The sequence below is a fragment of the Narcine bancroftii genome, chromosome 8, assembly GCF_036971445.1.
Source record: "Narcine bancroftii isolate sNarBan1 chromosome 8, sNarBan1.hap1, whole genome shotgun sequence".
Classification (NCBI taxonomy): Eukaryota; Metazoa; Chordata; class Chondrichthyes; order Torpediniformes; family Narcinidae; genus Narcine; species Narcine bancroftii.
Window position 1 is genome coordinate 159,203,180 of NC_091476.1, and position 13,048 is coordinate 159,216,227.

The following is a 13,048-nucleotide window of genomic DNA, read 5'->3' on the forward strand; positions in this document are numbered from 1 at the left end:
GCCGTCTTCCCGACCCATAATCCCCCAGGGAGCTGGAACACTTCTGGAGAACGCAGAGTGGTTCCAGCAGCATGGGGGATTATGGGTCGGGAAGACGGCCATTGCTCTGCTTCATTATTTATGCCACGGCAACAGTTGTCCCACCAAGAGCAGCTCTGGACGATGCACCGAGGTGCCGCTCAGCGTAAAAGCAGGACTGGAGCAGCCTTTTCAAGTAATTTAAATTTTTAAAAATCTGCCTCTGCAGAGACAACCTCATATTTTCTCTTAATTTGCAACAATTTATTTATTTATTAAATTTATGTTTTTTTTAAAATAGGAAATATAGAAAGTATTCCAAATTAACTCAAATCTTGTAATTTACACATTAGACCTTCAGATTATACATGTTTCATTTAACAGTGGGTTGATCAAACAACAGGTACCAAATAGTCAGATGAATTTATTTTCTTTCCTGATTTGATCAGACTATAGTACAATTTGGAAAGTAGCTTAGTGTAGGAACTGCATTATGACTAAATAATTTAATGTCAAATAATTTTAAAAATATATGCTATTTATCAGGCTTTTATAATGGGAAAAGTCATCACCGCATATTGAATCAAATTATTGCTCTCAGGATAGATAGTGTGATAACTGATTGCTCTGGGTGATATCCAGATATTGTTATTTTCTTTCCTTTCCTTTGTTCAGCCCGATCAGATTTGTCAATTGTTATATTTATTGTGCGTACCTTTTGCAGAAGCAGGTCAGGAGCCTCATTTTATCTGCCACAGTTGAATAGCTTTGAATATGAAGCCAAGTTCATAGTTATCAATCACTCTACACTCCAAATGTGGCTCCCATTGATGGTGCTGCAATAATGTGCGATCATCATCCATATTTTGCTGGACCACCTACACTGCCACGTTTTGCTCAAACTTGATATCAGCTTTCTTATTGTCCTGTTGCTTAATTTTTCAGGAGGTAATGGACCAGAAAGTATCAGGAAGGATAATAGTTCAGCACAGACTAGATGGGCCAAAGGGCCTCTTTGCTGTGGTGTTCTATAGTTCTATAAAGACCTTGCAGAGTACTTGGTAATGTAACTTTGTTAAATGCAAACTGTCACATTAACAAGGAAGTAAGATTGTTACAAGGAGAGATTTGATACTGGTGCAATATCTTCAGGCACTGAGAACTGATAACGTTCCAAATGTACAATCAAAATCAATTATTGGCTTTAACACATCTGTACTGTCTCAGGACTTATAATTGCCTATTGAAAAAGAAACTCTGACCCTAAGAACCAGGATCAAGAGGTGCCCTCTCATTTGTATTCCAATGTTTTGTCTTAAATGGTTTTCACCTTAACAAATCTTTTCAGATCAGAGTGAGAGCTGCTTTTCAGACATTGGCAGTGTTACTTCTTGTGAATCAGTCTTCACTTTCCCAACACCCACTTAATAAGGAAGAAAACTGCATGCATAAAAATGTGCCTCTGGCAACAATGTGTTCTGCTGTCGAAACCGCTGAATGACAGTAGGGTACTTTAAGTTTGTTTAATTCAAATGGTGGGCTTGGTCTGACAACGTGACAAGTTATCTGTGATCACTTTGACTGACGATATCATAACAGAAACTAAGAGTTTTATTGACAATAGAAAGCCTTTCCTAACCCTTTCTCTTCAACTCACGCAATCTTTTTAAGTGCATTACAACACAAGGGAGTTTCTGTATCAGAAAGACATCTTCTGCTGTTCTCTAGTTTTTAAACCAGGCAATGGCAATTATACAGCAATTTAGCCTGGCTGATCTGATCAATGCATAATAATATACTTTTCTCTCTCAGCTAGTCAGCTCCTGTGCCTAACAAGGACAATGTGTTAAGTTGTATGTATCTCTCTCAAATAGAAAAACCAACTGTTACTACATTAATCGTGAATATGCCCTTTCAGTAAGAAAAGAACATAAATTTCTCTCCTCCACCACCATTTTAACAATAGTCCACTATATTTCTAACACCACTCATTGTCTATTCACCACTTTTGGAACAGTTTGAGCATTAGAAAACCAACATTTTCCTTCCTTTCTACATTTATATCCTAAAGTTATTGTCTGTTTTGGGCCAGGAATGCATTACTTGGTCCTTCAAACCTATTAGAGCACTTAATAAGATAATTTCTGATCTGTTTCTCACCCCAACCCTGCATTCCTGTGGCCCTGCACATTTCAGTCCTTATCAAGTATCTCTGCCTCAAAATTGTTCCACAGCCCCTTGAGGAGGAGAGTTCAAATGATTCCTGATCTTCTGAGAGAATTTTCACTTTGTCCTCTAAGGACCAACCCTTTCCTCATAGGACAACCTTCCCACTCTAGGTGTCGGCCTTGAGCTGCTTCAAATGTATTTACTGTAAAACCCCTGTATTCTAGAATTCAAGAAAATGGCAGCCTCAAGCAACCAGCAAAAAAAAAGCGAAAAATAAATTTTAAACAAAAGTTCGTTCACCAATTACACAACATGAAATCTCAAGAAACTGGAAAATTCATTCACCCAGCATCTACCAATCCCCATAGGGACCAGATTCCAGGGTTTTTTACTGTATAGATGGTAGACCTTGTTAATGAAGAACCCAACTATTTAAACAATTACTCAGATATGTTCTCACTTACACACTGTATAAATTAATCACAAACTCTCTGCTTTTGATTTCTTCTTTGGCTTGGCTTCGTGGACGAAGATTTATGGAGGGGTACGTCCACGTCAGTTCCAAGTAATAAACAACAACATTCTTTCTGTTAGCTTTCCTTGTTAGCTGCTCAATAGCCTACCAGAAGCCATTCAATAGGACACAGAGATCCCTCTGCATCTTAGAGATCAATTGTCGATCACCATTTAGATAATATGCATCTTGTTTATTCTTCCTGCCACATTAGACAGCTATTCATTTCCCCACATTTTACCCCATTTTCAGATTTTTGCTCAATGACTTAAACATATTACTTTTCATAATTTATTCTCCTGTTATCTTTATGTTATTACCAAACTTATCAACCTTACCCTCATTCATATAAATTTGATACATTTGAGGCCTCAGCACCAATCCCTGTCGCACATCATTTGTTACATCTTGAATAAAAGACATATGCCTACTCTCAGTTTCCTGTTAATCAGATGATATTCCATGCATTCCAGTATGTGATCTTGTTTACCATGGGGCTTTCTATCCACAACATCTTTTGACGTAGAACCTTCTGGAAATCTAATGTAGTGCAATCATTAGTTCCGCTTCAAGGAGATTTTATCCCCCCAAAAAATGTCAATTAATTGGTCAAACACGATTTCCCTTTCAGGAAACCTTGACAATTTGCCTGATTACTTATTTTTTTTCCCTGAGTGCTCCGCTGCGTCTAACACTTTCCCTATTACAGACATCAAGCTAATTGATAGGTCGTTTCCTGCTTTCTGTCTCCCTCTCTTTTTAGTTTAGCTTAGAGATTCAGCATGGTGACAGACCCTTCCAGCTCGTGCTGCCCCAAATACACCCATATAGCCAAATAATCTACTAACTCTACATCCTTGGAACATGGGAGGAAACCTGAGCACCTGGAGGAAGCCCATGCAGTCACAGGAAGAGCATACAAACTCCTTAAGGACACTGGTGGATTAAAACCTGGGTCACTGGCACTGTGATTAGCGCTGCACGAACTATCTTACCGCATTGCCCCAACCATTTAAGCAATGGTTTTATTTCCCATTCTTTTGGAATAGTCCTTAACCTAGGAAATTTTTGAAAATTAAAACCAAAACATCATCTATCTCACCAGAAACAGCTTTTAAGACCCGAGGAGGAAGTCCAACAGGTAAGGCACCAGTTCACCTGAAATTCTAACTATTTACACAGGACTACTGTGCGGGTGATCCTAATTTTGTTGAATGCCTCCCTCTTTGCTGTTTCCTGATGCAAATTATTTGTTTAATGGATCTGCCATCCCTTTGTTTACCCAATTTAATTTACTAGTCTTGCTCTCTGGAAGACTTATGCCCACTTTTAAAAAATATCTAATTGTTTATATCTGTTTTTATATTTCTGACTAACTTAATTTCATATGCTTAACTTTTCCTTCCTCATCAATCTTTCAGTCCATCATTGTTGTTCATTACATTTTGTCCTATCTTCTGATTATGCAAGTTCATTGTTATAGGTCAAGCTTGTTATCAAATCGAGATAGGTTTTCATCAAGCATTACGACAGAATTTTTGAACCTTCAGAATTCTTTGAGCTTAGCAGAATGCTATGACAGAGTGAACAGGCAGAGCAAGATTTCTGCTTATTTTTCTTCATTGTGAAATTTCACATCCTTATTCATTCTTCCCTCTTTGGGAATGCATTGGAAATGAATAGTGCTTTCAGCATTTTAGCATTCAACATACATCCCATCTCCTTCTGTATTTCCAGTGCAGAATATCATGAAAATATACATTCATACCAGATAACTTTTTGCAAGAAACTTCACCCACCCAAACAATGAGGATTGAAATTATATCATGAAAGCTTTCAAAGGTAATGTTCTTTGACAAGATCAGCCCATACAATCCCAACTGTTGTCTCCCAATCCCAACATACAAGCAATTTTCCCCTGACAGATTCTCAGAGCTCTACAGGATGGGGGTGTAGTTGACTCTGGAATGATGCAAGCCTCTTCTTCCTCCAGCCAACAAGTCCTAATCACCAAATTTGGGAAAATTCCAAGGTGAAGCAGATGACTGAAAGTCCTAAGTATTGTAGAATTAGGTGTTATGTGGAATTTAGGAGAATGAGGGGGAATCTCATTGAAACATTTTGAATGTTGAACAGCATGAACAGAGTAGATGTAGATAGATTGTTTCACATGGTGGAAGAGTCTCAGATAAGAGGGCACAAATTCAGGACTGGAGGGTGTCCAGGTAGAACAGAGATGCGAATGAATTTCTTCAGCCAGAAGTTGGTAAATCTGTGGAATGTGTTCCCACAGGCAGATGTGGAGGCCAGGTCAATTATTTTAGTTAAGGGAGAGATTGATAGGTTCAGAATCTATTGTCGTGAACATGCCACAAAATTTGGTTCTTGTTTCTCCAGTGGATCATAGGTTATGGGGAGCAGGCCGGGCAGTGGGGCTGTGTGGCAAAATGGATCAACTTATGATTAAATGGCAGGGCCAAATCAAAAGCCTATTTCTGCTCCTAAGTCTTATGGCTAACATGGTCCACTCATTTGTGCATACATAGCAAATATCAAACAAGCGACTGTTATGACAAAGTACAAGTCTGTACATTATGAGTTGTGGGCTCTCACATCTAAAACCTTGGAAGTACTGATTTGAAAACATCATTGGTGGATGCCCATCATCTCATCACTTACCCCTTTATTCCTCTAGACTACCAGTTTCATCAAAAATATTCTCCTTGCCTATTAAAGCACTTATCAATGAAATATTGTTCATTAAAGACAGAATATAGCATGTCTTGAAGTGCTCTGATACTTAAGCAAAATAAGCTAACAAGAATACCATTAATCTCAAAAGTTCATTCTCAAACAAATTTAAAAGACACAATATTGTATCGAATAAAATTCCATGTCTACCTTTCTTATTTGCAAAGCCTATTTTTGTGTGAAATACATCACAAAGAAATTTCAACTTTTCTTCTCACTGTCTATCTGGCGCATCTAGAATTATATCCTTTCTGGTCTGCAGGCAAAACAGTACGTTTATTGTCTACACCTGTTGAACATTTGTCCTATCTCTTAGTTATTTTTCGGCATAGTTTTGCAGCCACTTTGCATTTATAATAATCAATCTGGGTCTAAATTTAAAAGCAATAGGGTTGAATTCTGCTCAACAGTGAGGCAATTAAATGATTAGCACATTCACAATTACAATGGTGCCATGAAACAGAAAATCCTCTTCATCCTCTACTAGGTGTGGAGGAACATTACTCATTTTACTAAACCTATATACTTACATGGATAAGAACCAGGATTTCAGAATAATCTATCCAGGATATATACTTAAACTAGAACTTGTTGATGAAATTACATTTTGTTGGTTCCGAATAATTCTGCAGTCACCACAGAATATCACAGAGGATGTCAATTGTCCAAATTATAAATAAAGCAAATGCAGCTTGAATTCTTTTGACTTCATTCCTTCATTTAAAGTCAGTTTATATTCCCTCTTCGGCTTTTGTTTATTGAACACTAAGCTCTGTATATTAGTTGTTAAATCTTCATTTTCATTTCAGCGTTCACCTTATCGCATTAATTACATAGATACACGCCCTATGCATTGCATAGTACTCACTTATCCAAACTATAAACTGGCATAACCAAACAATATTGCCCATGTAAGATGGACATGAGAAGAAATTTGTTCATGAACCTGCAAATTTTCTACCCCAGAGACACTGAGCTGTCAAATTTATTAAGAGCTAAGGCAGACACATTTTTGAACAATGGGAGGGGGAAGGGAATGGTGGTCAAGATTTATGGAGTATAGGCATGACAGCCAGATCAGCTTGATTCTCACTGATTGGTGGAGCAGGTGTGGGAGCGTGTATGATCTTTTATATTTCTTTGGATCCATTGCCTCTTGAGTCAAGAATGTTCCTTTCTGGAATCCACAAAGCTAACAGGCAGCAGGAATGAACAGAGTTCACCAGTTGCCATTACTAATGAATCTTACACTTACATTGTTGGGATTAAACTTTTCTGCTTAATTGTACAGTTAGAGTCTAATTTCTTCATGAGCCAGACTATTGAAGTAATTAATTAAGTGTCCGAATGCCACAATTCAGAATTATTCCCTGAAATCTGACAATATTTGTGTGCAGGTGCTTATTACAAAACTTAACATAATTCAGGCTGAGATGAAGAAATTGATACAGGAAAGGACTCAACGAAAGAGCAGTGTATTATGTCAAAGCAATGTCTACATTAATTATATTTTAAAGCCTTTCCAACATCTGCACTTGGATAATTTGTCAGTGTTCTGTCGGTGCGTCACCAGAGTTTCACCATATTCCATCTCTCGCAATGATTGGACTTGCTCACAATACTGTCCAATAAAGAAGCCAAAAGCAACACCGCTGATGGAATCTGGGTATTTAACACATACCTTCATTCTTTTTTGAGCCACACCTAAGGAGCATGATGGAGGAGATCTGATACATTAAAAGTAATGTTTTACCAAAAGACACAAAACATTGCTGTTCGAACATTCAGTGCCAACTTAAACAAACGCCTTTAAGGCACACTCGACTGTCAACGGCGGACACTCACTTTGATCAGTCGTGAGTCAATGACAGCCTTAGTTCACGGCCTTGCTATTTTCCCATCACTGAATCTCAACCTCTAGCTAGCGGGAACAGGGGGAAAAAAAGTCAGATTCCTAATTTCTCTGAAATTAAATTGATCCTCAGTAAAACATTCACTGGGATGTTGATCACTTCCCTTTAAATCAGTTATTGCTTCAGAAATGTGACAGAAATCAACAAAGTTTGTCTTTCACTTTTGACCTTTGCTCAGTGCATTCTAATATCATTGTGTGAATGTATTTATTTTCCAAAGTGTTATAGGTCAAGTTCATTAAGTTTTGTTCATTTTTAAGATATTCAGTTATAAAATATTCCACAATAAGGTCAGAGATATTATGGAGGAGATCTAAGCTTTGCATGGAAATTGTGGTATCAAATAATACTGAATTAAACTAAATATAGAATACTTCTGTTATATTTCTGTGATTACTTAACATGACAATTACATACAGGTTTTGTATGGATAGAACAGTGGGAGAGATCAATTATTCATTATATTTGCCACAGATTCCTTTCATATTTCATGAAGCAATTCGATCTCCAAATAGTGGACTGAGAGCCAGAGAAATAATTGGAATGGTGTGACTTTCCTCCATCACAGGAAGTTTGCTCTCCTTGTAGGGTTGTGAACCAAATTCATAACAGTTCAGGAAAGAATATTGATTGTGGGAAAAGAAGTGTTTAGTCCGATGAATATAAAGAATGAATAAGCATAAGTGCTACCGGACACGCAAGTAAGAAATAAAATTTATGCTCTTCCAATTTCAAAGTGACTTCAGGAACAAGTTAGGTTCATAAACAATCTGTCATTGATTTAAAAAATGGATCACTTCAACACATAATTAGCACAAAATAAAGTTGGAACTTAAGTAACTCACCCGTCATAACTCATTTTTAGCATTTCAATTCTAATTGCTAAATATTGCTGAGATAAAACTGAACAATTGCTGAAACCATGGTTACAGGATGCTCTGATGCCATCACGTGGCCAGATTTACACTTTAATTATACTGTTCAGGCACTGGAAGGAGCTGATCCCCTGGGGAGCAAGGAGTAGTGGAAACCTTAACCAATGTTCAATTCTTCCTCATGAAATAAGCAAACACACACTGCGAAAGACCAGACATTTGGCACAGGGGCAAAATTTGTCCTTTCAGTAAACGTAAAAGCATAATAACATGGTTTATATCCGGTCCTGGTATTGCCTATTCCAAGTGAAGAGTTATTGCATAAAATAAAGTTACCACTATTGCGATTAATTAGAGAATTCACTTACCCATGCTCTTTGGACATAGTCTGTCTCCTCACAGTAACCTTCACAAGTGATGTACTTTTATTACCGCTGCTCTTTCTCTCTCAGGTCAAAAACATCCAGGTGGTTTTGTGTGATATTTCTAGTTAAAAGTAAACTGCATCAATGATGGATCTCTATTTATTTCCCTTAAGGTTCACTGCAGGAATTTTGCTGACGGGTAGGTTCTCCTGCCCTGTTTCTGATTGGCTTCTCCAAATACAGGTACGCCTGCAGGTGAGTCAGACAGGTGTACAATAACAGGTGTAATAGCTTAACCATTTAACTACTGGATTCTTGGAAACTTAAATTACTTAGATTTTAATGCTATATGTATATATAGAAATCTTTTTTAAAATGTTATATCGGATATCTCAGAGCAACCAAAAGCATTTTCAAACTACTGAAATTTTGCAATTTTTGCAAAAGCAAGTCCCGCATAAATTACTAGATCATCTTCTTTATATATTGATTTGAAGAATAAGTGTTTCCCAGAGCCCCGGCAAAATGACTCTACTCAAACAGATCTGAAAGGGGTTCATGGTCCACTTGAGAAATAGAGTGCAAGACACACTCTGTACTTCAGCAAGATGTCATCTTAGGTTAGACTGTTGAATTTGTTCTTTAGATTTGCCACTTGGTCACTGCCAGTTCTCCAAGAAATCAAAGGCTAGCTATCAGTGTAACCCATCCCAATGTTTAAATCTGTGTGGTTTATCATATGGCATTAATATGTTGGCTTATTGTTCTTTGAAATCCTAGTCTCAGATCATTTTGGAATATGTTTGAGAGTTATTATTGCCACTGCAGGGATCCAAGAGACAACATATTCAATATTCATTGTGAATTATTTCTAATAATTCCTCCTATTTTTATTATCTATACCAGCCTTCCAGTGGAATTATAAAAATAACATAAGATCTAAATGCACCATTTCTTGCTTCTCAATGATCCTTTGTCACCTCCTTGAAAAAAAATCATAAATTAGATTTACAAGATGTTCCTGATTTGTATTCCTCCCTTATGCTCAATCACTAGTAAAGGTTTGCTTACTTTTATCAACAATAAACCACATTTTCTGGCTCCTGGGTCAGCTTTCTTGCCTTTTTATATGAAATGAAAGGCTTCATTTCGGCTCTTTTTTCGTTTCCGAGTATCTCTTGAATGATTCCAAAACTTGGCCAAAATTTCTGCTGTTTCCTCAAGAGTCCTTGAATCAGTCTTCACCAGGCCCTGAGATTGTGTTTACCTAATACTTCATTGTTCACCTGTTCAACAAGCATGGGGGCAATAACGTGAAGAGTATCAAAATTTAAATCTACAAATCTGTTTCCAGATCAACTGAGATACCAGTAAAAATCATACATCTTCCTGGCAGCATTTGTTGTCATTCATTCGTGCAATCAGATTTCTGTGGGCTCAACATTCTCTTTATTCACCTTCTTATCTTGCCTTATTCAATTCATTTTTTTTCCTTTGTATTTTCATTGCTGGTTTTGAACATCTGACCTGTTCTCAGTCTGTTTTAATACTCCATCATACCCTGAAATGCTCGTTCTCCTTCATCTTCTGTGGGCTTTGGCTGACTAATCAGACAAATTTACCTTTTAAGCTTTACCGTCTTTGCTATTTAGGAGTATAAATTGTGTTTTTCTCTCTTTCAGAAGCACTTCCTTGATGGAATTTCAGAACTCCTTCACTTCCCTATTCATATGTCAAAACTGCAAGCCTGACCATGCAAGTCCTCAGGAACTTAACAAAACGTTTAATATTGAAATATGGGTTGCACTCACACAGCGTCCATTATGATTACATCATGACTACTAATAGATTTAAAGTCTTACCTACTGTTGCATTGGGATAATCCCCATTACTCATTATCAAAACATAATTTTGATGGTTTAATGGTTTGCTGCTTTAATAAAATGAGTCATATGGCAATTCTCGATGAACTCTTAAGAATTCCCTTCTTCCTTTATCGGTACATAGACTGGGCCAGGGTTTGTAGCAATAGCAGTGAGAACAAATATGTTGCCAATTATTTATCTGGAAAATGGATAGCATTTCCCTGTGAGCACATAAGGATCTGAGTACATAAGGAAGCTTCCCCTGGAGATATACTGAATCTTTTAAAACTAGACAAACAAATTTGTGAATAAATTGAGCAATTATCTTATTATTTTATTTTATTATTATTTTATCTTATTCTTCTCCAAGAATTGTCACCTTGTCGTGGTGAAGCTTGTGTGGTCCTGTTAATCGGAGAGTGATGCCATCTACCCTCCTGGTAGGGTCATCCAAGCCGGTAAGGTCGAGGGTGAGGTCTCTGACAAAGAACAATCTAACCAAGTCCTCAATGGTGGAACAGGCAGACGCAATTACTCTGAACTCAATGGCAGTGAAGGCAGACGAAAGCTGCAACAAATCTATCAGCTCCGATCGTCGTGGTTTTTATGCCATTGGAATTAGTTGGTCAATTTGTGAAGTATCGTTTGCTCCTTGAAGTGGAATATCAAGTACACGTTAAACAAATACGCGCACAGGCATTTTCTCTCTATGGATCAATGGAATGAAGCCCATCAACCTTGTCTATGAGGGAAAGCCATGACAATACGATAAAGTATACTTCAATCAAAAAAAATTTCAAAGATTACACCTAACACTGTTCATTATCAGCTATCACTTATTTATTATCATAGAGCAAATTGTTCTTGGGGTCTTTAACACTGATTTCAACTAACTTCCGTGCAACGGCAGGAATGTCCAATATTGTGGCCTTCTGCCACAGTACGAACTGGCTGTACTTATCACAATGGCACTTCAGGAAAAGCTCTGGGTTATCACTTACAATTTAACATCACGTTAAGGACTTATTTAAACATCATTGTCACTGGGAATAATGTTTAGAAGTGTGGACCCCAATCCTTCAGGTTAGAGTGATCTCTGAAGGTTTGAATTATATAAATGTATATTATTTCAATTTTCTTTCACTCAAGCCAGTCATTATTCATTATTTTTGTTTAATTATTTTGATTTCCATAAATAATTTGACATTGATTTTGGTTTTCTTGCAGACTAATTCTTGATTATTTTGAAATTGACTCAAGACCGACATAAATGTTTTCTATTTTCTCATGTCTTGGATGCCACCTGAGGATCACTGAACTTTTCGATTAGGTGGTTGAAAAGAAACTCCGAAAGCAAAGCTCATGTAAATGCAACTGCAAATGTTATATGCAACTTGGGCTGCTTGCTCAACATTGACCACAAAATGTGACCATTTTAAATCCAATCCTATCATCGGTCTTTAACTAACTACCTTCATTATCTTATCCCATATTTCAGTAATACAGTTTAGCTGTTGCCTGGCCCTTGCTATATTGGCTGATAACTGATTTCCATGATACTGGGGATCTCAGGTGGCACCTGAGATGATTATCTGTTCAGCAGTGTTGGCTGAACATGTTTGCAAGTGTTTCAGACTTTTCTTTTGTATTCACATGTTGTTCGCTTCCATTGTTGAGGATGGGGATCTCCTATCCGTTTAATTGTCCACCACTATTTCATCCATTGAGCACGAAGTTGCTTCGCTGCCAACTCAATGCAGTTGAGCATGCGTATTCCAGCTTGAACAGTGTGCCCTTCATCATTGTGGCCATGCTTTATGCTGCTCCTGTCATTACTGCCTTCACTTCTCATTGAACTCGGGTTATATCAATGTACGAATTTGCAGGTAGTGTACATCTCTGCTGCTGACAGTCCTCTTGTTGTCATGGATACCTAGTATGAGTTGCTAGATCTGTTCTGAGTATACTCCATTCATTATGTTTGCATAGGCTTATGACTTCTTGATAATGACTGCACTGGTTATTTCTACCTATGCTGTCATGGACTGTGTGGTGGTACACCACCGGCCTACTGTGGGAGGCAACCTTTGTACCTGCAGGAGAGTATGGGGGACAGGACGACACCTGGCCGGCTGTCAATCAGCCGACCTGAATGGATCAAGCCCCACCCGGTCGGATGTCAATCACCCTCCGGGATATAAGCTTGAGCTGGCCTCCCGAAGCTCCCTCAGAGTTTACAGCAGCTAAAGCCAGCCCTGCTCTGTGGATGTCTTTGCCAATTAAAGCCTGTTGTACAGTCTCTTCGATTTTGTGTGCTTGCTTCTGTCTAACAGCGCACCACAGACTGAGGCATCTTCCACCGAAGGATTGGTGAGGACAAGGTCAAGTAGTTTATGCTTTAGAGTAATTGACTTATTTTCCTGTCGCAGACTAAATCTGACAACTGAGTTTATCAGAATATGGCCAGCTCAGACTATAGTACTGCTACCAAGCCAGGCGAGGTGATGAAGATTGAAGTCCCTACCCCAGAATACATTCTATGCACTTGCTCCTTTCAATGCTTCTTCCAAATATTATT

General features: G+C 37.9%; 1 protein-coding gene and 1 long non-coding RNA gene across 5 annotated transcripts in view; one reads left to right on the forward strand and one right to left on the reverse strand.

Moving 5' to 3' along the window:
- The window catches only part of LOC138741477 (grainyhead-like protein 3 homolog), a 62,200-nt gene extending 53,448 nt beyond the window's left edge, over window positions 1-8,752 (reverse strand). For 2 of the 3 annotated variants that reach the window (XM_069895654.1, XM_069895656.1), the window contains exon 1: window positions 8,609-8,751. In XM_069895654.1, coding sequence (XP_069751755.1) covers window positions 8,609-8,625 — 17 coding nt within the window. In that variant the 5' untranslated portion in view covers window positions 8,626-8,751. Of the gene's footprint in view, window positions 1-8,608 lie in introns of all 3 variants that reach the window. The other variant, XM_069895655.1, reaches the window with a different exon arrangement.
- Window positions 3,475-10,564, forward strand: LOC138741479 (uncharacterized). Of its 2 annotated transcripts, none has more exons than XR_011343513.1 (3): window positions 3,475-3,842; window positions 8,779-8,860; window positions 10,288-10,564. It is a non-coding gene; the product is annotated as an uncharacterized lncRNA (long non-coding RNA). The 2 variants fall into 2 exon arrangements; XR_011343514.1 differs by lacking the exon at window positions 3,475-3,842 and adding an exon at window positions 7,162-7,193.
- The last annotated feature ends 2,484 nt before the right edge of the window (window positions 10,565-13,048 follow it).